The sequence below is a fragment of the Hemitrygon akajei genome, chromosome 20 (genome assembly GCF_048418815.1).
Source record: "Hemitrygon akajei chromosome 20, sHemAka1.3, whole genome shotgun sequence".
NCBI classification, from domain to species: Eukaryota; Metazoa; Chordata; class Chondrichthyes; order Myliobatiformes; family Dasyatidae; genus Hemitrygon; species Hemitrygon akajei.
This window is the reverse complement of record NC_133143.1, coordinates 60,589,206-60,615,744: the sequence shown is the minus strand read 5'-3', so window position 1 is coordinate 60,615,744 and position 26,539 is coordinate 60,589,206. Positions and strand designations below refer to the sequence as shown.

General features: G+C 42.1%; 1 protein-coding gene across 3 annotated transcripts in view; it reads right to left on the bottom strand.

The window, feature by feature from the left end:
* pde11al (phosphodiesterase 11a, like) overlaps positions 1-26,539 on the bottom strand; it is a 256,526-nt gene that overhangs the window by 39,417 nt on the left and 190,570 nt on the right. For all 3 annotated transcript variants that reach the window (XM_073024412.1, XM_073024414.1, XM_073024415.1), the window contains 4 exons: positions 19,185-19,285; positions 15,637-15,714; positions 10,437-10,500; positions 6,922-6,996 (listed from right to left, as the gene is read on the bottom strand). In XM_073024412.1, the coding sequence (XP_072880513.1) occupies positions 6,922-6,996; positions 10,437-10,500; positions 15,637-15,714; positions 19,185-19,285 (318 nt within the window). The remainder of the gene's footprint in view (positions 1-6,921; positions 6,997-10,436; positions 10,501-15,636; positions 15,715-19,184; positions 19,286-26,539) is intronic.

The following is a 26,539-nucleotide window of genomic DNA, read 5'->3' as shown; positions in this document are numbered from 1 at the left end:
GCCCAGCATTACCATACCTGATTTAGGAGTCCTCACAGGGCAGGGAATGGACAAATGACTCCGCTCTACAGAGATTTTTGATATTCAGGGAGCTTTATATCAAATTGCACGGAAGCTGCATTTTAAAACGTATGCCCAGCGGCCAAATTTTGTATCTATTCCAGTTTAAATCATGCCTCAATAAAAATACCTAAACTCCATCGGGGGTGTCTTGATAAAAGCATATTCATTAAAATGTGACTGTGCATATTTCGGGTCATTTCTAGATATTTATTTACAAGTCTATTAACACTTTTGAGTATATTAACATTTCAATAATCTCTCACTTCTGATGAGAATAATTTCTGGCAATAATGGATTTCGAGCATCTGGAAACCTCTTGTGTTTATAATAAGAGCAGCTTTGTTTCTTCCATCTTCTGACTGCAACAACACTTACTTTGCATAATACCGGCATTCTCTGAATATATAAAAAATAGCAACTGCAGATTACTATTGCCTTTCAACTTAGCACCCACATTAGGAAGGAAAAAACTGCAGCGTTTCACAAGAATGACCCCCCCCCGCTTGTTTTTCTACACAGTAATCATGCCCTCTGAATGTCTAATAATGTTTCATGTTGTTTTTAAAGTGCAATTATTGTTATTAATTAGGCAAATATGGTAGAGTAATAAAGCAAACTTGAGGAATATTCGGTCTATGCTCTGCATCTACATTCACCTTTTGATCTCCTAGAAATCACTGAACAGCAGCATAGTGGTTACACAACACTTTGCAGTAACAGCGACAGGGGTTCAGTTCCCAGCACTGCCCGTAAGGAGTTGGTACATTCTCCCAATGACCCTGTAGGTTTCCTCCGGGTGCTCCAGTTTCTTCTCACAGCCCAAAAACACATCGGTCATTGAAAATTCTCCCGCGATTAGGCTAGGATTAAATCACGAGATTGCTGGCTGGCATGGCTCAAAGGGATAAATCTGCATTGCATCTAAATAAACAAAGCCTTTGTGTACGTGTGCTCAAGGACGTATAGAACATGGCAGAGCAGCATTTTGGAGGAAGGTACGGAATGAAATTACCACCAGAAGTAGTCATCAAATCTGGAAACCCGCCATGAGGGCAGCATGCTAGCGTAGCAGTTATCGTTAACGCTTTACACCAGCGATTGGAAGGCCATGGGTCAGTTCCTACCGTTGTCTGTAAGGAGTTCGTTCCTCCTCTCCATGACTGCTTGGATTTGCTCCAGTTTCCACCCAAGCATGTCGGTAGTAAGTTAGCACGTTATATTGGTACTGGAGGCACGCAAACACTGACAGGGTGCCCCCAGCACATCTCAAGTGGTGCTGGTCATTGAGGCAAACAGTGCATTTCATTGTATTTTTCGACGTTCACGTGGCAAATAAAGATAATCGTTAATCTTTGAAATATGGAAGGCTCTAAATCAAATTCAAACAGGGGATGGGCATTCTGGTCAATAGGTACGTAAAAGATCTATTAGGAAATGTGTAAAATAAGACAACAGCAACATGGGCTCTCTGAACCAAGTTTAACAAGGTCATAAACACAAGGGGTTCTACAGATGCTGGAGATCCAGATCAACACAGATAGAACGCTGGAGGAACTCAGCAGGTCAGGCAGCATCTATGGAAAAGAGTAAGGAGTTGATGTTTTGGGCCAAGACCCATCATCAGGTCCTGGTGAACGGTCTCAGCCCAAAATATTGACTCTTTATTCCTTTCAACAGATACTGCCCGACCTGCTGAGTTCCTTCAGCATTGTGTGTGTTAAAAAGATCACTCTAAGATTCATCCCCCCCGTTCATGAGCATTTTCCCACTGAACTACCCAAAACTTGATTTTTAATTGTCACTCCAAGCCAGCTTAAAAAAAAATAGAAAATAAACAGTAAGTAGTCTATTTTGGTTGAGGAATTAACATTAGCAGAATGATGGAAGAATTCCCTATTCTTCTTGGGCAGGTCTTTGCCTGTTGCCCTGATATCTCTGATCGACCATATGGTCAATTATGTCCATTACCACATCCCCAGTAATGGAATATGATACCACTGGTGACCCCACTGAATGGGGTTCACTATGAGCCAACATTCCCTTGCAGATTTAACACAGTGGGTTGGTGTTGAAAGGTCCCTGAGCACCTGCAGCTAGTTCTGAGGCTCCATAGACAGATAGATGCAGAAAGATTAGCTCCATTTGTCACACGTGCATTGAAACGTACAGCGAAATGTCCCATTTGCATCGTATCAAATCAACCAGGATTGTGCTGGGCAGCCTGCAAAGTGTCGTCACGCTTCCTGGTACCAACGTAGCACGCCCGCACTCACTAACTCAAAATGTGCCTTTGGACTGTGGGAGGTAACTGGAGGAAACCCATGTGATCACAGGAAGAGCACACCAACTCCTCACAGGTAGCTGTGAGAACTGAACCCCGATCGGTGATCGCTGGCGCTGTCCGCGACGCTACTCTGGTTCCTTGACGTCTCCGTAAATAGTGAAAAAAAATTAACGGGGCGGCACATAGTGTAGAAATTAGCGCCACGTTTACAGCGCCAGAAACTCGCGTTTACTTCACGGTAGCATAGGGGTCAGTGTAATGCTATAACAATATCAGCAACCTGGGTTCATTTCACAGTAGTGTAGTGATTAATGTTTAAGCTATTACAATGCTTTTAAACCCAGATTCATTTCACAACAGCGCGACGCCATTACAGCGCCAGAAACACGGGTTCATTTCCTGCTGCTGTCTCTAAGGAGTCTGCACATTTTCCCCGTAACTGCGTGGGTTTCCTCCGGGTGCTCTGGTTTCCTCACACATTCCAAAGACGCAGGGGCAGTAGGCTAATAGGTCACATGGGTGTAATTGGGCGTGTGGGCTCATTGGGCCAGAAGGGCTTGTTACCGTGTTGTATCTCTAAATAAATAAACACTACCTGTGCTCTGTGCACTGGGACGTTCAACTGATGACATCATTATGTGCATGTTTGATGTATGATGGATTACAGTGGATCATGTGTTGAATCACCCAGTCCAATTTCCTGATAGGTGAAATGTCACATAGAACTGCTCCATCAATCGAAGCACTCCAGGTGAACAGATTTCTGTCCTGTTAGTGCCTAAAATAGTGGTTTCTGGCCAATCCGATTTGAAGGCTGTACATTTCCAGTTTAGATGTGTGGGAGAACATAAAGAAGCTGACTTACTACAGGGTGTGCAGGCTGAAAACATATATGCAGTTGCCATGACACTTCCACTGAAATACCCTAGGTTAATAACTTCTCCTCACTGAAATTCCTTCAGCCCAGTAATATTTTCCAGCCAGTCTCCTGGGAAATGTCAATGTCATTAGTACTCATCAGCTGAGCAAAGATATTCAAGAATGGTGTAAAAATTGACAAGGAAAATCACGTGCCAATGTTAATTCAAGTCTCCCTCCCTGTTTGATTTTTGAATGAACACCAATGGTAATACTTAACCTTTTAGTACTTTGGCACAAAATGGAACTGTTGTGAGTTAATATACATAGCAGGAATATGACTGGAAAAATATATTATAATGATGAACACCATATCTGATTGTGCTTTATACTATTAACCATTCCTGAGAGCCTTCAGCACAGGACATAGATACAGAACTAAGATATCAGATAAATAACCCTCAAGTGCCATAAAGTCATAGAAAAGTACAGCACAGAAACAGGCCCTTCGGCCCATCTTCTCTATGCCAAACTGTTTCCACTGCCTACTCCCATCGGCCTGCACATAGCCTTCCAGACCCCTACCATCCATATACCTATCCAAATGTCTTGGAAGTGCGGAAATCAAGCCTGCATGCACCACTTGTGCTGGCAGCTTGTTCCACACTCCCACGTCCCTCTGTGAAGAAGTTTCCCTTAAACTTTTCACCTTTCACCCTTAACCAATGACCCCTGGTTGTAGTCCCACTCAACCTTAGTGGAAAAAGTCAGCTCGCATTTATTCTATCTATACCTTTGCACTATTTTGTATACCTCTATCAAATTTCCCCTCAATCTTCTACATTCCAAGGAATAAAGTCCTAACCTGTTCCACTCAGGTCCTCCAGTTCTGGCAACATCCTTGAAAATTTTCTCTGTGTCATAAAGTAAAGAGTAAAACTGAAAAGATTAAAAACTTAAGTATCCCATTAACACTGTGAGTAATGATTCTCATATGCTGGGATCTTGGCTGATTTAAACTCCAAACACTTGATTAACTAACTGCGGAAAAATAATCTCAACTCAACCCGGCAAACTGGAGCTGCCAATCAATCTTGGCTTTGACCACGGTTTCTGTTGGCATCAGGAGTCAAATAAGGGATTGTTAAGATTTCTTTTTAACTAAATTCAAATCCACATCTGTCAAGCTGAGAACGAGATTTCAAACCATTTAGTGGGATCCTATCATTACTCTCCATCCCATTGACTGAAACAAAATACAAAGGAATTTTGTGATTCTCAGCGGTGAGTTAGGTTTTCCACTTTGGAATAACTGCAGCAGGGACGGCAGAAGATTGATAATGAGACACTCTGTAATTAGACACCTTGTCATACAGACTGGAATGACTTCAGCAATTCAGGTTGGCTTCAGCTATTGCACAGATTATTCAACACAGGTGAATGTTCTATCAGAGTTATGCATTGCTTGCTTGATATCAGCATAATTCAAAACAGGTATCAGGTAAGTATCAATATCAGCAACGAAAATCTATCTCCAATCAATAAAGCTACATGTACCAAGATTGCCACATTAAAGGCAAACTGAAGGACATGAGCTTCTGTAATCAATGAATTGGTGCTAAACCATTAGTCTAACAGATCTCAGTAGACTATAAGATATAGAAGCAGAATTAGGCCAGATGGCCCATCAAGTCTGCTGTGCCATTTCATCATGACTGATCCACTTCCTCAGACCCAATCTCCTGCCTTCTCCCCATTTCCTGACTAATCAGGAACCTATCAAACTCTGCTTTTAATATACCCAATGACTTAACCCCCCACAGCCACCTGTGGCAATGAATTCCAAAGATTCACCACTCTCTGGCTGAAGAATTACCTCCTCATCTCTATTCTGAGGCTGTGTCCTCTGGTCCTAGATTCCGCTGAGTCCAATCATTGTGCTCAAGGACACTCCATGAATGTGAGTACAGAAGTGTAGGTTGTGATCTATTGAGAATGTTTTTATTTTGTTGTTGTGACCACATTCTTCTTGACTGTGTAAGTTCACTGCCTGCATTGCATCAGTGACCGCACTTCAGGAAGTACTTCACTTGTTGTGAAGCATTTTTGGTTGCCCAGACATTTTGAAAAATGTGTTCCTTCTTAATTAAGATCTGGCCAGCATAAAGCTTGATAGTCTTGAAATGGTTTAATAGTTGAACAGTAGGATATTGAGAATTAAAAATTGTGACTAATGAGTTATTTAACTGGTCAAAATTAGTGTCCCGTTGACATTTAGAGTTATCATCTTTTCTTTCCTTATGGGATAAACTTAAAGTCACCGTTCAAAAGTTGAATGAAGTGTACATGAGATTACTATTAGAGAAATGTCTATAAAATTCATTTTCTTAGAATAAATAAATTGAGCATATCTGGAGAAATAACATTAACAAGCCATAAGGTATATTTAAGGCAGAGGTTGATTGATTCTTGATTGGTCAGGGCATGAAGGGATATGAGAAGATTGGGGCTGAAGGGGTAAAATGGTCAGGCCTGATGAAATGGTAGAGCAGACTCAATGGGCTAATTGGTCAAATTCTGCTCCTGCGCCTTATGGTATTATAGTAAAGGAGGCGTATATATATATATTAAAAATACCTCCTTTATTATTATATATAGAGAGAGGGTACCTAAGGCTTCTGCACAGTACTGTAGTAATTTTATGTATTGCACTGTGCTGTGGCTGCAAAAGCAAATCAAATTTCATGACATATGTGAGTGATGATAAACCTGATTCTGATGGGTCTCTATTGTGGACTGAGAGTGGGAAGGGGGTAGGGAGAGGCAAATCGTGGTTGGACAAAGGGGAAGGGAGAAGAGAGGGAGCGGGAAGAACCAGAGAGACATTCTGTAATGATCAATAAACCAATTGTTTGGAATCAAATAACCTTGCCTGGTGTCTCAGGGCTGGGTGTGTCTGCATTCATGCCACCTCCCCCTGCCCCTGCCACGAAATTACTTCTCTGCCAGCTGTCCCACACCCCTCCTACACGCTCCACCCCCACCATTCCCAGCATCCTTTTCTCCCACCGGATTTACAAATGGCTCTACACTCCACGTTGACAAATACAGTACTGTGCAATAGTTTTAAGACACCCGAGCTATATAAATATACCTAAGACTACTGCACAGTACTGTAGTTTGTGAGATACCTGCACAAAAAACTCTGGTTGCTAAAGTCCTGAGATTCTCAGTAATATCCTGAATGTTCCTTCTCCATTTTGAGCAGATGTGATGGAAAGGCTCCCTGCAGTCAGTGTAGATATTTTATTTTTTATCATTTAGTGATACAACACAGTAACAGGCCCTTCTAGCCCAACATGCCCAAGCTGCCCAATTACAATTCTGATACCAATTCACCCACTAAGCTATACACCTTTGAAATGAGGGAGCATCCGGAGGAAACCAAAGCTATCACGGGCAGAATGTACAAACACCTTACAGGCAGCGGAAGAAATAAAACCCAGGCCTTTGTCTCTCTAATAGTGTTATCGTGCCATCCCGATGATGCATTTCTTCAAGTAAGCTTTGTGCAGATCCTTGAATGACTTTCTCTTCCTGCCTGATAATTTCCCAAGGCAGAGCTCAGAAAGGAGTGGCTTTTTTGTACGTAAATACAGAATAAAAAACTGATAAATGTGTTAATTTAAAATTCTAGTTTTTAAATCAGTACTCACAGCTGGTGTCAGCTTCAGTTCGGCTCGCTCCCTGTCCCCTTGCTCGAAGAACTCACTCGTTACCAACTCTGCCACCTACAAAACAGAAGTGTATGTGCTCTATAAACTTACCTACCATGATTTCAGACTGACCAAACACATTTTAATTAGAGCAATTAATTATCAATAAATCACATGTGGCTTTAAAGCTTCATGCAATATCACAAAGTTCAAAGTACTGTGTATTTGTCACCATATAATACCTTGAGATTCATTTTCTTGCAGACATTTACAGGAAAATAGAGTTTATGAAAACTATGAAGAACTAAGACAGACAACAATGGGCAACAAAGACAAACTGTGAAAGTAGTAACAAAAAGAAAGACAAAAGAACAAAAATAATACTGCAAGCATAAGTTATAGAGTCCTTGAAAGGCATCCATAGGTTCTAGGGTAATAACTGTTCCTGAACCTGATAGTGTAATAATGCTTCTGTAGCTCCTGTCCAATGGTAATAGCAAAAAGAGAGCATGGCCTGGATGCTTCCCTTTTCTGAATAAGAGAAGTATCAGTAATAAATTGTCTTGTCTACCTATTGTTTTCAGATTTTACTACTAGCCATTGTTGTACCAAAGCTGTTACAGATCCCAAACATCAACTGTTTCTGATCTTTGCCTTTTCTTTGACCAGTTACAAACTGTTTCCATCTTTGTATTAGATATTTACGCAGGTGTTTAGAGATAAACTAAAACTAAATGTGAAAAAGAGAACAAAGAGCACAGTTATTTTTAAGTAACTTAGAAAAGGAGGAGGTACAGGAGCCTAAAGGCACATACTCAACGATTCAGGAATAGCTTCTTCCATTGTCATCAGATTTCTCAGTGGACACTGAACCCATGAACAGCACCTCACTAACACGAGGAAATCTGCAGATCTGGAAATCCAAAGCAACACACACAAAATGCCGGAGAAAATCAGCAGTGTCTATGCATAAGAGTAAACAGTCGACATTTCGGGTCAAGACCCTTCATCAGAACGAAGGGTCTCAGCCCGTAACATAGAATGTTTACTCTTTTCCATAGATGCAGTCTGATCTGCTGAGTTTTTCTGGCATTTGTGTGTGTTACTACCTCACTAATGATTTTTTTTTGCACTACATATTTAATGAATTTCACAACATATGCCAGTGATATGAAAACTGAAAAAGATAGAGTGTATATCTACTGGTTGGAAGTCTGGAAAGATAATGTGCTTTATTGCGATTATGTATTTAAACATTTTATTCGTTATCAAATATTTAAAAAGACAACTGCAAAACATGATACAAATTGCGTTAAACCTTGTGTCAAAACTGTCGCAAAGCTACATGAATGTAGCATCCACATGATTAAGTCTGAGGCGTAGCCCACCATCCTTCATAGCAACAAGGCTAATTTGCCTATAATTAAGAAAAGCATGAGAAAATCTGCACATTTATGGCACAGAAATTATTAGTAATGTAAATAGGACAAGGCAATGGCACATTTGTAAATAGGTTCACATACAGTTAGACAGATTGCTTCATAACTCACAAAACGGATCAATCATTTTTCTGCCATTCTGAATGAGATTAGGTGCAATAATTCAAAGAGCAATTACTTTCCTTTATCTAATTTAGGGTGCAGTAATTAACTTAGGGCATTTTCCATACTTGATGTCCACATCACAATATTGAATAGGTACTTATTGTTCATGCCAAGGGCACTGTGTGAATCTTGAAATATCACAAAATGTAACAGAGACAATTCTTGATAAAGACTGAGACTTATGGCTGGCATACAACAGCCAGGGCAAGGGAAAATGCCTCACTTAATTAATACGGATACAACTGTATCCGTAAACATAGTTTTTTTGTAGTTGAATGAACAGCTCACACTTTAATTACATAGCTTTTCATTGAACAATTTAATACTGAAATTATATTTTTCATTTGTTGCTTTGATATTTAGCTGGAAAGAGGAAATAAAACTTTAAAGTTCAGTTTTTTCTGGTTATTCATCCTAGTGTTTGGAAACAGTTTAATAACATGACGGATATGTACTGTATAGTGAACGTGCTGCCACTCTTTTCTTTTTTGGTTTTGTGGCTATCTGGAGAAGAAAAAATTCATTGTGTATACTTTGATAATAAATAACCTTTGACCCTTTAAATTTCAGCAATGGCCAAATATACTGCTGCTGCAGGATATTTTGTCCTTTGAGGACAAAAGATTCTTTCTAGAAATTATATTTTATTGGATTTTTGTGAGGATCAGGCATTAGATTCATTAGCACCTGTTAGCAGGACAAATACGTTCGGTGGCCACTTTATTAGGTACATCTCCACAGCTGCTCATTGATGCACACGTCTAATCAGCCAATCATGTGGCAGAACTCATGCATAAAAGCCTGCAGACATGGTCAAGAGGTTCAGTTGCTGTTCAGTCCAATCATCAAAATGAGGGACGATATGTGAACTAAATGACTTTGACCATGGAATAATTGTTGGTGCCAGATAGGGTGGTTTGAGATCTCAGAAATGTCTGATCTCCTGGGATTTTCACACACAATAGTCTCTTGAGTTTACAGTGGTGCAATAAACAAAACAAAGTCTAGCAAGAGGCAGTTCTGTGGATAAAAATTGCCCTGCGACTCATAGAGATCAGCGAATGCCCAGACTGAAAAGCAATAGTAACTCAAATAACCACGCTTTACAACAGTTGAGTTCAGAAGAGCATCTCTGAATGCACATCATGTCAAACCTTGAAATGGACAGGCTACAGCAGCAGAAGACCAGAAATATATGTGCAGAGTGGCTACTTTGTTAGGTACAGGAGCCACCTTTCAAAGTGGTCACTGAGTATAAACACCACATTTAAAGGGAGGATTGTTCTGAGGGGAGAACTTTATCTGTGACATTAGGAAAAAAAAATCATGCATGGTTTGCTTTGGAAGCAAAATGAAAGTTGTACTGGTTTGGTACTGGAACAAAAGGTGTAGAATCATGTCCAAGCTAAACATGACTTTCCACCCCTAATCAGATACACTTTTTTTTGCAGTATAAATGTTACTTTTAACAGGTTGTGGACTCTATAGTTGTCTTGTTATAAAGGGCAAAAAAATAAAATTTTGTATATAGATTTGAGAAATAAGTGAATTACTAAATACACACACCCATACACATGTACAAATATATATGTAAACACACAGCATCTATGGAAATGAATAAATAGTCAATATTTCAGCCCGAAGCATTTGTGTGTCTCTTTGGATTTCCAGCATCTGCAGGTGTGTGTGTGTGTGTGTGTGTGTGTGTGTGTGTGTGTGTGTGTGTGTGTGTGTGTGTGTGTGTGTGTGTGTGTGTGTGTGTGTGTGTGTGTGTGTGTGTGTGTGTGTGTGTGTGTGTGTGTGTGTGTGTGTGTGTGCGAGAGAGAGAGAGAGACTTCAAACATAACAACATTGCAATTTTCAAACATTTATTATTCTTTATCACGATAGGAAAGGGTTTCCTGTACTCACCTGCTTAGAGATCTCCCAAGGCTTGGTAACTGCTCCTAAATCACAGGCTGTCATCAGCATAGACCTGATGCCAAAAATAAAATGATAATGATAAATGAAATTGAATTCATCTATCAGAACTGCCGGGACAATTTGAGCCTGATCACCACATCAAGATATCAAATATAATCTGCTTGTTTCTTTCTGATGGACAATGAATTTTTCCTTCTTTTACTGATATTGCAATTATCTGGGGGCAAAATATTGTGAACAGGAGAAGTCTGAAGTAGGAGCATTAAAGTGCTGGATATACTCATCATATGAGCTGGTACCTGTAGAAGGAGGAAGAGATTAATGCTTCCGGTCAATAAGTTTAATCAATTCTGAAGTCAAGTCAGCAACTTAAGATGTTAACATAGACATCACTTGATCTGCAGAATATTTCCAGCTTTTCAATTTTTTAATTATATTTTGGTTATTAATATTATTTTATTGACTCCATATTGAAGTGTACTTCGAAATAGATTGTTATAATCCATTCGGTAATTACAATATACAGCAGATATGTATAAGCAAAATTTAAAATTGAAATAGGCTATTTACAGGTATTAGCATGTGATATTATGAAATAAATCATCTTGAGCTGGCATGAAGGGATAGATGTGAATCTTCCTTTCTCTTTCCTATATCCCTATCTCCATTTTGGTTGCTGTGTCAGAGACCTACACCCATTACAGACCCTCAGATCACCATCTATCACAAGTACACCTTCTCCCACATTGCTTCTTGAAAGAACTTGAGCTACACACACACACAAAATGCTGGAGGAATTCAGTGGGCCAGGCAGCACCTAAGGAAGGAAATGAATAGTCAAAGTTTTTCCTCACCTGGACTCACCTGTTACCCGCCAGCTTGTGCTTCTCCCCCTCCCCCCACCTGGGTTCTGCCATCTTCCATTGCCATCCTGATGAATGGTCTCAGACTGAAACTTCAATTGTTCACTTCCTCTCATAGATGCTGTCTAATCTGCTGAGGTCCTCCAGCATTTTTGTGTGAGTTGCTCAAGATTTCCAGCATCTGCAGAATCCCTGGCATCTCCAATATTCCTTCAGCAGTTTTTCCATCTTAATCATTAGAGCTGGAACAAAAGTTGTAGAATCAAGTCCAAACAAAGCATGACTTTACGCCCCGAATCAAATATGCATTTCTTTCACAATCAAATGTTAAACATAACATTTAATTCTGGAAGAGAAGTATATTTGGTTAGGGAGTATAAAGACATATTTATGAATATACCCTAATCAATTATACTTCTAGGATTTTCCACACCAACGCCTCCAAAGTGCTTTTCTTTTCCTTGGCTTCTCCACCACCAGAGTTGAAACAATTCTCAACTTCTTTTTCTGGTGTCCAAAATATCTGCTCTCGCCCTCTCCTCCTCTCAGACAGGGTTCCTCTTGTTCTCTTATTCCACCCCAGCCTTAGCACAAAGAATGGATTACCCTCCATAATTTGCATTGCCTTCAATGAGATTCCACCACCAGCTCCATCTCTCCATCTCCTCCTCTCTCCCTTCTCAAATTCCACATGGACCATTCCCTGTGGAACTCCCACTTCTCCAATGCCTTGCTCCCCTCACAGAACTTTCTCATGGGACTGCAGAAGGTGCCCTTTAAACTTCCCATCCTTTCCCACCATCAACTCTTCCAGGCCAAGCAGCAAGCACTAGACCTTCTTTAAATTTGTGTAATATATTCATTTTTGCAAAATGCATAATATCACAGGCTGATACGAAGTGGCATAATCATAAGGTGACTGGAGGTAAGTATAGGAGGGACATCAGAGTAAGTTTTTTTATACATAAAGGTGAGAGCATGGAACACTCTGCCTTTGGTAAAGGCAGATACGTTAGAGGTATTTAAGAAACTCTTAATAGAAAACAGGATGACAGAAAATTGAGGGCTAAGCAGGAGGGAAGGGTTAGATTGATCAGAGTAGTTTGAAGGGTCAGCATAACGTTGTAGCCCAATGTCCAGTCCAAACAAAGCATGACTTTACCTCCCGAATCAAGTAATTTTTTTACTCAGAGAGTGGTGGATTCCTGGAATCTGCTGACTGGTTTGGTGGTAGAGGCAAATTCCTTAGAGACCTTTAGATAGGCACAAGGTGGAGGGATGTGGACATTGCGTGGGTATGAGGGATTAGTGTTTGGGTGTTTTTGATTTGCCTTTTAGCCAATTTGGCATTAACATTGTGGGCCGAATAGCCTGTTCCTGTGCTGTACTGTTCTATGCCTATGTTTGTGCATTTCCTCTGGAATCAAACGTGCTGTGCTGTTCTGTGTGCTCTATTGGAGAAACCAAATGTAGATTGAGCGACTGCTAATTGCTTGTGTCCACAAGGGTGAGTCAGAGCTTCCTGTCAGCTGATATTTTAATTTTCTATCCTCTTTCCAATCTTCCCCTGACATCCTCTGTCATAATCTGGTATTCAACTTTGCTTCAAGGTTGAGAAGCAGCACCTCATTTTCTGCCTAGGGATAATGCACTGTGCGCGACATAATATCGAATTTATTGATTATAGGTAAGCAGCCAATCCTGGCAGAATAACAGTTCAGCATGGGCTAGATGGGCCAAAGGGCCTGCTTTAGAGTGTAGTGCTCTATGACACTACAACTCTTCAAACTCAAAGTAACTGGGTCACATTTAGGATTTCACAAATCAGTGACCAAACTGCAAATTACCAGACTGGATTTAACGTTTATATTCTGAACACATTCCAACTTAATTACAAACCGTGCACGTTGAAGCAAGAGTTATTGGTCCTCTCTTGCCAGACACATCCCAGTGATGGAATAGCAGCTTACACAAATAATCTAGTTTTTATCCCATGCTGGTTAACCAAAAGATCTTTTTTGCTCCCTCTCCCACCCCTCTTCTTCCAATCTCCAACTCTGGCTCCCTTCTTACCCCTTGTCTTCTCCTGACCTGCCCATCACCTTCGCCTGGTGCCCCTCCTCCTTCCCTGTCTGCCATGCTCCACTCTCCTCTAACAGATTTCTTCTTCTCCAGCCCTTTAACTTTCCCACCTGTCACCTCCTATCTTCTCACTTCATCCCCCCCCTCTCCCCCACCCAACCACCTACAATCACCTCTCCTGGCTTCACCTATCACCATCTAACTTGTACACCTACTCCTCCCGCATCTTCTTATTCTAGCTTCTTCGACTTTCCTTTCCATTCCTGATGAAGGGCCTTAGCCTAAAAGGTCGAATGTGTATTCATTTCCATATTTGTTGCCTGATCTCCCGAGTTCCTGCAGGATTTTGCGCGTGTTATTTTGAGTTTTCAGCATCTACAGACTCCCTTGTGTTTATCTTTTGTTGATGATGTCAAATCACTTAATTGTGCTTGAGTGTCCAGGGAGAATAGGACTGGACTCTTCTACAATCATTTCATTTTCCCCTTCCTTCCACTAATCAAATAGCCAATCAAAATTCACTCCCCAGTATCACACAATGATATCAGATAGTTGTGAAAGTCAAAATAAACAGCAATGCTCTAGAAACAATATCCCAGCATCAGTCCGCTTTTAATGTTACTATTAGAAACCCCCAAAAGGACCACAACCTTGTTGTGGTCTGGAGGCTTGCATGCCTCAGTGACCCAGAGAGCTCTGTTGGCTGGAGTCAGGGCTTTGTACTTTGGCTCTTCATAGGGTCACCCATGCCAAACAGGTCAAAACGTAGAGGCCAGACTTAGTGGGGTCCACAGCTCCTCCAGATCCGAGGTTTCAGCCAAGGGCTAACAACCTTGACGGGTAAAACAAAATTATTACGGAAACAGCAATGAAGAATCTTTCTACATCTGAGAGCAGCTGTATTCCTGAGGCCCCACCCAGGACTTCAATGGCTGGCTGAAGTTGAAACAGAGAGGAAGCTGCTGACACGCCTACCCTGGTGAGTAGGCCATTGAACTCGCACATATCATTTGCCATTCAACACTTTCTACAGATGAAAACATGGCATTTAACAGTTGCATTTACACTCAGCGGCCATTTTTTTAAGTAGTCCTGTACTCATGCTTGTTAATGCAGATGTCTAATCAGCCAATCATGTGGCAACAACTAAATGAAGAAATGCTTGCAGACATGGTCAAGAGATTCAGTTGTTGTACAGACCAAACATCAGAATGGGGAAGAAATGTGATCTGAGTGACTTTGACCATGGAATGATTGTTGGTGCCACATGGGGTGGTTTGAGTATCTCAGAAACCGCTGATCTCCTGGGATTTTCATTCACAACGGTCTCTAGTGTTTACAGAGAATGGTGTGAAAAAAATCAGTTCTGTGGGTGAAAACGCCTTGTTAATGTCAGATGAGAATAGCCAGAGTGGTTCAAGCTGTCAGGAAGGTGACAGTAACTCAAACAATCACACGTTACAATAGTCGTGTGCAGAAGAGCATCTCTGAACACACAACCCATCAAATCTTGAAGTGAATGGGCTGTTAAACATGATTCTGATAAACATTAGCTCTGTTTCTATTCCTATGGGTCCAACTAAATTCAAATGCATCGTCAATGATTTTTCACTGATTCTCACTTCCAATTGCCCTTGAGGTGACTCAAGTTTAGATGTATTTATCACATGTACATCACAACATACAGTGAAACGTCTTGTTTGCATTAACAACCAACACACCTAAGGATGTGCAGAGGGCAAGTGTCACCACACATTCTGGTGCCAACATAGCATGCCCACAACGCTCGGCAGGTGGTGCTGCTGAGAATGGTGCGAGGAACAGAAAAAGATTCAGTGAGCAGCAGTTCTGTGGGAAAAAAAAATGCCTTGCTATTGAGAGAGGCTGGGAGAGAATGGTCAGACAGGTTCAAGCTGACAGGAGCTCAAATAACCACGTGTTACAACAGTGGTGCGCAGAAGAGCGTCTCTGAACGCACAGCACGTTAAACCTTGAAGTGGATGGGCTACAGCAGCGGAAGACCACACCAGATACTACTCCTGTACCTAATAAAGAGGACACTGGGTGTATATTGTGCCTGACTATAGTAAAACAAAGAAGGAACTGTCATCTCCCTTCAGAGAGTTGCCTAGTTCATTGATAATTAGTTCCATTAATGGTGTAATTAGTTACCAATGTTATTATTGTGATCATGCATTCTTCACAGAGAAAAAAAACAAATCAGTTTCAGAATACTATGTTACCTCAGCATTTGCCTGTGCTTCTCAAGGCACCAGTTATGTTCCCCGGACATGACATACTCAAAGAACGTAGAGCGCAGCCTGCATTCGGATGAAAAAAATAGTACTTTGTTGTATCTGTGCTTAAGTAGCAAGGTGGCATAGCAATTCCAGACACGATTAATATAATCCACTCAGGGAAATTAGTGCATTCGAACAAACCAACAACTGAGTATGCCGTATAACTGCTGGCATCTAAATAGCTTCAGTCAGCAATAAATGTTGATAAATGAGCAATCTGCTAATTATATGATTAAATGAAACAGGTTTTAAAATGCTTACTTTAACATACTAAAAATACAAATGGTTAGAACATGCATCAATTTGAACCAGTCCATTACAATCAGTACCTCTGATAAAATTCATGCATGGTCTAGCAATAAACTTGGTTAAATAACTTGTTAATTTTCACAATATCTTTAATTCGGTGTACGGTGACTTTTCAAATGTGCGAAATGAAGCGCAAAAAGGGAACAGTGCTGTATAGATCACCCATGTACACTTGCATTTCTCCAGGGGTCTGTGCACAAATTCTATGAGAGCTACAACCTTAAGTAATCAAACAGTGTTTCAGAAACTATATCACTGCTTTTCTATCATGTAGATTAACACAAAGGAGAATACAAAAACTGAAAGAAACAAGAAATCTGCACTGGAGCAACCTTATCCCATCTGAATCTGCTTTGGAACAAATTTAACCTTTTTGCTTGGGGCAAAAGTGAGGCATCACCATGTCCTCTCTGCCCAGGCATAGAGACCCTGGAACACATGCTCAGCAGCTGCCCAAAACCCCTGGGGGAAGGCCACGACCACAGACACCATGACCAGATGCTGAAGGCAGTGGCAGAAAAATCTCCTTGGCTATTAACAACGGTAAGCACCTCCGCCAACACAGAAAGCCCTTAGCTGGAGACCGACCACAGCCTCAGCCCAGATCACCAGCAGACTTGCTCGCCACGGCATTTGACTGGCAACTGTAAGTTGCTCTTAGTGAGCAACTGAAGTTCCCTAATTTCATCCCTGAGCCCTGACATGGTCCTTCTGTCAGAAACCTCGAAGCAGGTGGTCATGGTGGAACTGACAGTGCCTTTGGAAGACTCCATTGAGGGGACGCTCAAATATTAAGAAAGCCAAATACCGGGAGCTGGTAGAGCAGTGCCAGAGACAGGGGTGGAGGGCACGATGTGAGCCGATAGAGGTTTGGTGTAGAGGTCTTGCTGATTGATCACGGTGCAGAACCTACTCTCTCGTTGGCATTACAGGGGCTGCAAAGAAAGGAACCATCAGGAGTTGAGCAAACCTCCAGATGGCCATGGATCAATAGGTGCGACCTGTGGACCGGTGCTGCTGGGATACAATCTGGGGCCTGATTAACCCCGGCTGTGTCGCATGGGTGAGGGTGTCTGATGTTGGAAAACCCAAAACACTCAATGACCCCAGGCTACAACACTGATGATGTGTCCTAGTGCATCCTAGGATGTGTCTCAGCATCATCAAAGTTCAAAGTAAATTTATTACTGAAGTACATATACATATACAGCATATACATATACATATACAGCATATACAACCCCAAAATTTATTTTCTTGCGGGCATACTCAGTAAATACAATAACCAAATAAAATCAGTGGAAGACCACACCCAACATGGTGGACAATCAGTGTACAAAAGACAACAAACTGCGCAAATACTAAAGAAGAAAAAAAAAGAAATAATAAATAAATAAAGCAATGAATATCAAAAACATGAGATGAAGAGTCTTTGAGTCCATAGGCTGTGGGAACAGCTCAGTGATGGGGCAAATTAAATTGAGTGAAGTTATCCCCTCTGGTTTAAGAGTCTGATGGTTGAGGGGTAATAATTGTTCCTGAACCTGGTGGTGTGAGTCCTGAGGCTCCTGTACGTTCCTCCTGTTGGTAGCAGTGAAAAGAGAGCATGACCTGGGTGGTGGGGGTCCCTGATGATGGATGCTGCTTTCTTGCGACAATGCTCCATGTAAGTGTGCTCAAAGGTGGGGGGGGGGGGGGGGGGGGGAGGGCCACATCCACTACTCTTTGGTAGGATTTTCCATTTAAGGGCTTTGGTGCTTCCATACCAGGTTGTGATGCAGCCAGTTAATATATTCTCCACCACACATCTATAAAAGTTTGTCAAAGTTGTGGATGTTCTGCCGAACGTTCACAAACTTCTAAGGAAGCAGACGCGCAGCATGCTTTCTTACCCAGGACAAGTACATTAATGTAGAAAATCAATAACTGTTGTTCTGTAAGGAAGCAGCAGACCCAATTTATAAATAAATAAAGCGAAAGAGCAGATATACTGGTCTGGGGGAGAAATGAAAGTAAATGAGAGCCATGATTTTTGTTGATAAGTTCCATGGGCTCTTTTGTGTCCAATCAAACGGTGCAAATGAGTGTCTTGGTTGTTTTTTATGTGATCGCAAGACCTTGTGGGACATTGGTCATGTGGAATACGGCAACACACCCAAAATGCTGGAGGAACTCAGCAGGTCAGGCAGCATCTATTCAAAAGAGTAAACAGATGACGTTTCAGGATGAGACCCTTCATCGCCAAAATATTGTCTGGTTACTCTTTCCATAGATGCAGCCTGGCCTGCTGAGTTTCTCCAGCATTTTGTGTCTATTGCTTTGGATTTCCAGCGCCCGCAGATGTTCTTGTGTTTGTAGGATACTGCGAGTCCAGTTCACTGGTTTATTGGGAAGACCAAAGGCAGGGGAGCTGCAAGGCCCCAGTTATTGCGTGGGCCAGCCTCCCAAGTCGTGGTATCGTAGGCTGAAGTTGCCCAGGAGAGGAGACGCTGGAGGTGGTGAGGGAGAGAGCTGGAGCCTGTGCTGGGCCGGGGGGCCGGCCTTTCCCGTCAGCAGGGTTCCGTTCCGGCGAGCAGTTCACAGCTCAGAAATGAGGCCCCAGGCTGCATGCAGCACCACAACAGGACACAAATCCAGACAGCCGGACTCCCAAAACACTTGTTTGTATGTACAGGTTCTACGTAAAAGGAGTGTTTGTAAGTTGGGAAGAACCTGTACTGTACTGCACTGAAGTGTCAAGGTAAACTGTGGGTTAAAATCCTGGAACCAGGTTGTGGTGAACTACATATACCTGTCTGGACACGCACACCAACCCCCCCTCTGCTGACTGCTCCTGTGGCTCCTCCCACAGACCCACTGCTGACTGCTCCTGTGGCTCCTCCCACAGACCCCTGTATAAAGGTGATTGGAGGCACTGCTCCTCCCTCAGTCTCCAGGATGTTGTGTGCTGGTCTCTTGCTGCTGACAGTGCTCTCTTCCAGCTAATAAAAGCCTATCTCTCGCCTCACACCTCCGAGAGTTATTGATGGTGCATCACAGGTCTTGAACTTCCTGACAGGGATATGTGTGCTAAGAACTGAGCCAGCTTGGCAAATGCAACTCATGTGAACATTTATAATTGAAACAGTAATAACTTAAACGGCAAATCTGCATTGTGATCTCGTTATGAGGGAAATACTTACTCAAAGTAAAGCATGAGGTCGGTGGACAGGATAGCCTGCTTCAGCAACTGCATCAAATCGCTGTATTCTTTGGAGGAAAGGTTGGCAAAAATGTTGTGTCCCTAAAATTAAGACAAAAATCAGGTAACTTAGTCCAAATGACTGCAAAACAAATCATCACTTCCTGGAATTTTAATATTTGATTTATAACTGGGGTGTGGGAAAGGAGAACAATTATAACCAAGGGGGAATAAGAAGTTTGGTAAGAAATTCAGTCATACAAGCAATAAAAATTAGTAAATTTAATTACCCTGATAAAATCATTTTCCCATGCTACATTAATTTTATTTGTATTTATCTGATAAAATTCTTATAATGTTTCAGTGAGAAAGAGTAGAACAATATTCCAAGTCGTAAAATCATACAAGGCCTTTCTACATACCTTCTCCATGCTAAGCAGTAATACCATCCGACTGTAAAAGATCCATGTCCCACTATGTCCTTCCCATCTAAGTACCTAGCCGAATGCCATTTATACTGTACATTGTAACTGTGTATCTCCTCTTACAGCTTATACTGGATAACCACCACCCGATGTGATTGACTTACCTCTCGTATCTCCTTTAAAGTTCTCTCCTTAAACCCATGTCCTCTAGTTCTAGGCTCCCTTGCCCTGAGAAAAAGACTTGATCTGCCCTATCTAAGCTCCTCATTTGGTAAACCTATAAAGTCACTCATTGGTCCTGATGAAGGATCTTGGGCCAAAACATTCGTCTCCATAGACGCTGCCTGATCTGTTCAGTTCTCCCCCCAGCATTTTGTGTGTGTTACTCTGGATTTCCAGCATCTGCAGAATCTCTTGTATTAAGTGACTCAGTCTCAAATGTCGATTGTTTATTCCTCTCCATAGACGCTGCCTGACCTTCTGAGCTCCCTCAGCATCTTGTGTATGTTACTCTGGATTTCCAGCATCAGAAGACTCTTTTGAGATCACCCTTTGACCTCCTACACTCTAGTGAGAGTAAACCCAGCCAATCCAACCTCTCTACATTACCACAAACACAAGGGATTCTGCAGACGCTGGAAATCCAAAGCAACACACACAGAACGCTGGAGGAATTCAGCAGGTCGAGCACCATCTATGGAAAGGAGTAAACAGTTGACGTTTCGGGCCAAGACCCTTCTTCAGGTCAAAGCAGCAATCCGTAACTGTACCCTGTGCTCCTCCTCAGTCCCGAAGAAGGACCCAGGCCTGAAATGCCAACTCTGAATGCTCATCGGAATAGTGGTCTAGTATGGAGAATAAAGAAGTTCCACCACTACCTCTATGGACGAAAGATTATGCTGGTGGCAGATCACCAGCCCCTTTTGTCCAATTTCAATCCCAGGAGGGGAACTCCAATAATGTCTGCTGCCCAGTTACAATGTTAGGCCATGTTCCTAGGAGAGCACCCTTATGACATAGCATTCAAGGTTACCAAACAACACATCAAAGCTGATAGCTTGTCATGTCTTCCACTGTTGGCAACTGAAGAAGAAAAGTCTTCATACTGTGACCCAGCAGAAGTGTTCTACACCACATTGGTGGACGAGTTGCCAGTAACAAATTCCAAATTTAAGGGGAAACAATGAATGACCCAACATTGTCAAAAGTCTACGAAATCACCATGCAAGGATGGCCAGCTCATGGTACCCCTATGTTTCCAGAGTTCTCAGTGAGATGACACCGAGTGTTGGTGTGTCAAAGAACCCTGATTTGTGGATCTCATGTTGTGGTTCCCTCTCAACTGCATACGAGAGTGTTAGATCATCTGGGTACAGTCAGGATGAGGAGTCTCACACAGAGCCACTATGTGTGGTGGCCAGAAATAGATAGACAGATTGAAGACTTGGCCAAGAGATGTTTTGGGATGTCAAAAAGTTCAAAATGTACCCCCACAGACACTGTTACCCCCACGGGAATGGCCATCATCAACACAACAAAGAGTACATGTTGACTTCACTGGGCCATTCATGGACTCCATGTTTCTGATTGCTGTGGATGCTCACTCGAAGTGGCTGGAGGTTACACCAATGGAGTCAACCACCTCAGCAAAGACTGTCTCTGTCCTGAGGACTATCTTCACCAGAAAAGGCTTACCACAACAAACTGTGGTAAGAGTGACAACAGATAGGACTATCTTCACCAGAAAAGGCTTACCACAACAAACTGTGGTAAGAGTGACAACAGATAGGACTATCTTCACCAGAAAAGGCTTACCACAACAAACTGTGGTAAGAGTGACAACAGATAACAATGCAACTCAGAAGAAATCTGACTGCTCATGAAGAAAAATGGCATCGGGTATTTCAAGTCAGCTGCTGACAACCCAGCAATGAATAGGTTAGCTGAAAGGTTTATCCAAGCCTTCAAGGCGCCCATTAAAGTGATGGACAAGGACATTCCTTTGCAGCACAAAGTGGACAACTTCCCTTTTGCATATCGGAACTCTGTTCATACAACGACAAATCAAACACCGGCAATATTGCTCATGAACAGGAATCTGAGATCTTGCATAGATTCCTGAAAAAAGATCTGTGGAGGCAAGGGCAGAGTAAGCAATTCAGCCAGTTGCTAAGTGAATCAGCAAGGAGCTTCGAGGTTGGACAAGATATCTTAGCACGTGATTACCGAGGAGACAACTGGACACCAGTAGGTAGCTACAAGAACTGGATCACTGGTGTACACAGTGGATGTTGGAGATCAGACATGGAGACGTCATGTGGACCAGATTCTGGATGCTCAACCAAAGCACACAGCTGAATCAACTGCATCCAACAAGATGAACACATTAGTCACCAGACTTACCTCTCAGTGATGATCATGTTACTGACAGTAACATGACACCGGAAACTGAGAACGCTGTCTTAGACAAAACATTTACCAAACTTAATGCCACTCCACAGGGCCAGAGGTGCTATCCTTAAAGAAACAGAATGCCACCAAAAAGACAAGCAAGAGAAAATCTGTAGATGCTGGAAATCTGAGCAACAGACACAAAATGCTGGAGGAACTCAGCAGGCCAGGCAGCATCTATGGAAAAAGGTACAGTCAACATTTTGGGCCCAAACATTGACTGTACTTTTTTTCCATAGATGCTGTCTGACCTGTTCCTCAAGTAGTTTTTGTGTGTGGCCACCAAAAAGACTGACTTTTTAGTATACTGAAGTTAGCTATGGACCATTATTGTGAAAGCATATTTATTTGGAATATGGTTTATGAAAGGGAAACTGAATGTTTTGTACATATACATTTTTATGTTGTAATAATCTAAAGGGGGAGGAAGTGTAATGTATGGATCAATTTCTATTAGAGCAATGACTCCCCTTAGCACTACATATGGACTGTTGTCTGTGCATGCATATCAGTCTCCTGTCTACACATGCACATTGCTCTCTCTCTGCAATGTGAATACCCCAGTTAAAACCATCTCCCAAATGTGTACTTTTATTCTAATTGATACGTGGTTGCAAAGACACAGCACCCTCCATTTCAGTAAGCCATTTAAAGTCAGATATTACCTTGACAAATAAATTGAAATTGTGTCTGGAAGCAAATGTATGAATCTGGTACTTCTGGGAAATAGCAATGGTCAGCAACTTCAGTAATAATAAAATGAGTTAGAACTTATTCTTAAAGTGGGTAAATATTGAATGCACAGATTCTGATTAATGACACTGAAACGTTTCAACCTTACTCTGCTACAGCGATCACTTGCAGCCGAGATCCCAAAGCACCTGCGGCTTTGATCCTGACTCCTCCCAAAGCTTACACGGTCAGTTAACTTCAGAACTTTTGAGGAATGTTTTACTCATTAAATTATTCTGCAATAGTCTAGAGGACTCAGTACAGGTTTGAAAGCATTATCAGTGAGAGAGAGAAGAGCAAAAGCTCCCGGAGCAGCATGGTATCGTAACAGTTCGCGCAATGCAATCCAGCGGTAAGATAGAGGTCAATTCCCGCTGCTGTCCGTAAGGAGGTTTGTATGTTGTCCCCGTGATCGTGTGGGTTTCCCCTGGGGTGCTCTGGTTTTCTCTCACATTCCAAAGATGTACAGGTTCGGGTTATCCAGTGGCAGGCTTGCTACGTTGGCGCTAGTAGCCTGTTGGCGCTTGCTGGCTTCCCCTGGCACATCCTCGAAGTGTGTTGGTCATTGAAGCAAAGGACACACTTCACTCTATGTTTCGATGTATATGTGACAAATAAGGCTAATCTTTAAAGCTCTACAACAGGAAATATGCCTGGGCAAGCAGTAAGTCAAATTCTGCACCTATTGGAGTTGCTTTAACATGAAAGGTTCGCCCATTCTGGAGGTTCATTCCACAGGAGTTGGGCTTCAGCTTTATCTCTGTGATTGTTCTATCTACAAGGACAAGTATTTACAATGTATGTTGCCAACTATTAAATGAATGAGAGTTTGCGGTGGAACCTAGCCAAACCCCATCTGATCACTACACCTCTGCAGGGTTTTCAGCAAAAAAAAACTGGACATATTCTTCTTATGTCTGAGGTTGATAAACTCAGCTCATGCCCTCAATCAAACTGACCAGTGTGGCAACATGGTGGTGTGCTTATAAACTCTGCATGGTCACTACCGAAGAGCTGCAGGCCAGCACTGCGGGTACTGGAGCTGTATCACGGCTCCAGCAGACTGGAATTCAGAAGAATGAGTGGAGATCTTATAGGAACATATAAAATAATGAAAGGGATAGATAAGATAGAGGCAGGAAACTTGTTTCCACTGATAGGTGAGACTAGATTTAGGGGATATAGCCTCAAGACTCAGGGGAGTAGATTTAGGATGGAGATGAGCAGGAACTGCTTTTCCCAGAGGGTGATAAATCTGTGGAATTCTCTGCCCAATAAAGCAGTGGAGGCTGGCTCAGTAAATATACTGAAGACAAGGTTGGATAGATTTTTGCGTAGAAGGGGAATTAAGGGTTATGGGGAAAAGGCAGGTAGGTGGAGATGAGTCCATGGCCAGATCAGCCATGATCTCATTGAATGCCGAAGCAGGCCCGACGGGCCAGATGGCCGACTCCTGCTCCTATTTCTTATGTTTAATTCTGATCTCTTGTTCCAACCTTTTCCCTATAATTACGTGAGTTGGATGGTAACACATACACAAAGTGCTGCAGGAACTCAGCAGGTCAGGCAACATCTATGGAAATGAATAAACACCATTCTTCAGGACTGAGAAAGAAGGGGAAAGATACCAGAATAAAAAGGTGGGAGGAGGGGGAGGAGGATAGCTGGCAGATGATAGGTGAAAGCAGGTGGGTAGATTAGGAAAAGGGCTAAAGAAGAAATCTGATAGGAGAGGGACCATGGGAGAAAGGGAAGGAGGAAGAGTAGATGATAGACAGGTGAGGAGAAGAGATAAGAGGCCAGAGTGGGGAATGGAAGAGGAGGGATTTTTTTTTATATCAGAAGGAGAAATCGACGTTCAAGTCATCAGGTTGGAGGATACCCAGATGGAACATGAGTTGTTGCTCATCCACTCTGAGAGTGGTCTCTGGTCAGAACGGAAACAGGAATCAGAATTAAAATCTTATGCCACTGGGAAATTGCGCTTTTGGTGGAAGGAGTGCAGGTGCTTGACAAAGCCGTCCCACAATTTACAATGGGTCTCACCAATAAAGAGGAGGCCGCATCAGGAGCACTGGATGCAACAGACAACCCCAAAGAATTCACAGGTGAAGTGGTGCCTCAGCTGGAATAATGGCTTGCAGTCCTGAATGGAGGTAAGGGAAAATGGAAAATGTAAATGGGCAGGTGTAGCATTTCAATCGCATGCAGGCATATGTGCCGGGGGGGGGGGGAGATTAGTGGGAAGGGATGAATGGTCAAGGGAATCACAGAGGGGGTGATCCATGCGGAGAGCAGAGCGTGGGGGGAGCTAGAGGTGTGATTGGTGGTAGGATCCCATTGAACGTGATAGCAGTTGTGGAGAATGATGTGTTGGATGCAGAGGCTCATGGGGTGATAGGTGAGGGCAAGAACAACTCTATGTCTCTTAAGGCAGCGGGAAGATGGGCTGAGCTCAGATGGTAAGTAATAACTTCAGGAACAAAAGGGTTAACCTGTAAATACGGGCCCAGTTCGATGTACTGGGCCTGTATTAACTGGAGTTTAGAAGATTGGGGGAGGAATCTCATCGAAACCTTCTAAATATTGAAAGGCCAAGGTAGAGTGGATGTGGAGAGGATGTTCCCTTTAGTGGGAGAGTCTAGGACCAGAGGGCACAGCCTCAGAATAGAAGGACATCCATTTAGAACAGAGATGAGGAGAAATTTCTTTAGCCGGAGAGTGGTGAATCTGTGGAATTCATGGCCACAGGCAGCTGTGGAGGCCAAATCATTGGGTATATTAAAAACAGTGGCTGATAGATTCTTGATTAGTAAGGGCCTCAAAGGTTACGGGGAGAAGGCAGGAGAATGGGGTTGAGAGGGAAAATAAATCAGCCATGATCGAATGGCAGAACAAACCCTATGGGCCGCAATGTCTAATTCTGCTCCTCTGTTTTATGGTTTTATAGTAATCTAGTTACTGTTAATCATCCCTGGTGTAGGCAGCTAATGAGAGAATCAGGGAGGTGTTAATGGGCATGTTTGAGAGATTGGATTACAAAGGCTTAAGTGGGAGACTGGGATTGATGGCTGCCTGTGTGACAAAGGAATATGAAATAATAAAAATTATTGTCTTTTTATTTCTTATATAAATATTGTATGTTAGTAGGAACAGTGGTTATCTAGTCAGTTAATCCTGAGTGTTTTTACTTTAGTAAACTTATGCTCTAAACTGATGTTAACAATATTTTCATTTGTAAAAATGCGTTTGTCATATTTAGTCCCAAGCGTATTTCTGTTGAAGGCTAGTGAATGTTGATGGCATTTACAGACAACAGGCAATACTCTGTTAACCTAATTCATCTGTTGGATTGGGCAGGGTGTAGAATCATTATTTTTTCTAGTATTTTTCTTGTAGTTTAACTTATCTATGCTTGCTTACATTTTATATAAAATCTGCTGCAGTTATACATGTGGAATTGTTCAGTAAATTTTCCAGAAATTGTAGAATGGCTGATTTTTTATTTTCTAGAAGATTCTCAGATTTTCTTCAGCAGGTATCACGCCACTTTAATCTGGCTATTTTATTTGTTTATTGGATGTTATCTCTAGGCCAGGGCTTCCCCAACCTGGGGGCCACGGAGCCCTCAGATAAAGGTAGGGGTCCAGGGCATAAAAAAGGTTTGGAACTCCTGTCTGAGTCTGAGAGTATGAAACCGGCACAACTTTGTTTTTGTTCTTTTCCTTTGTTCGTACTTTGTTGGAAT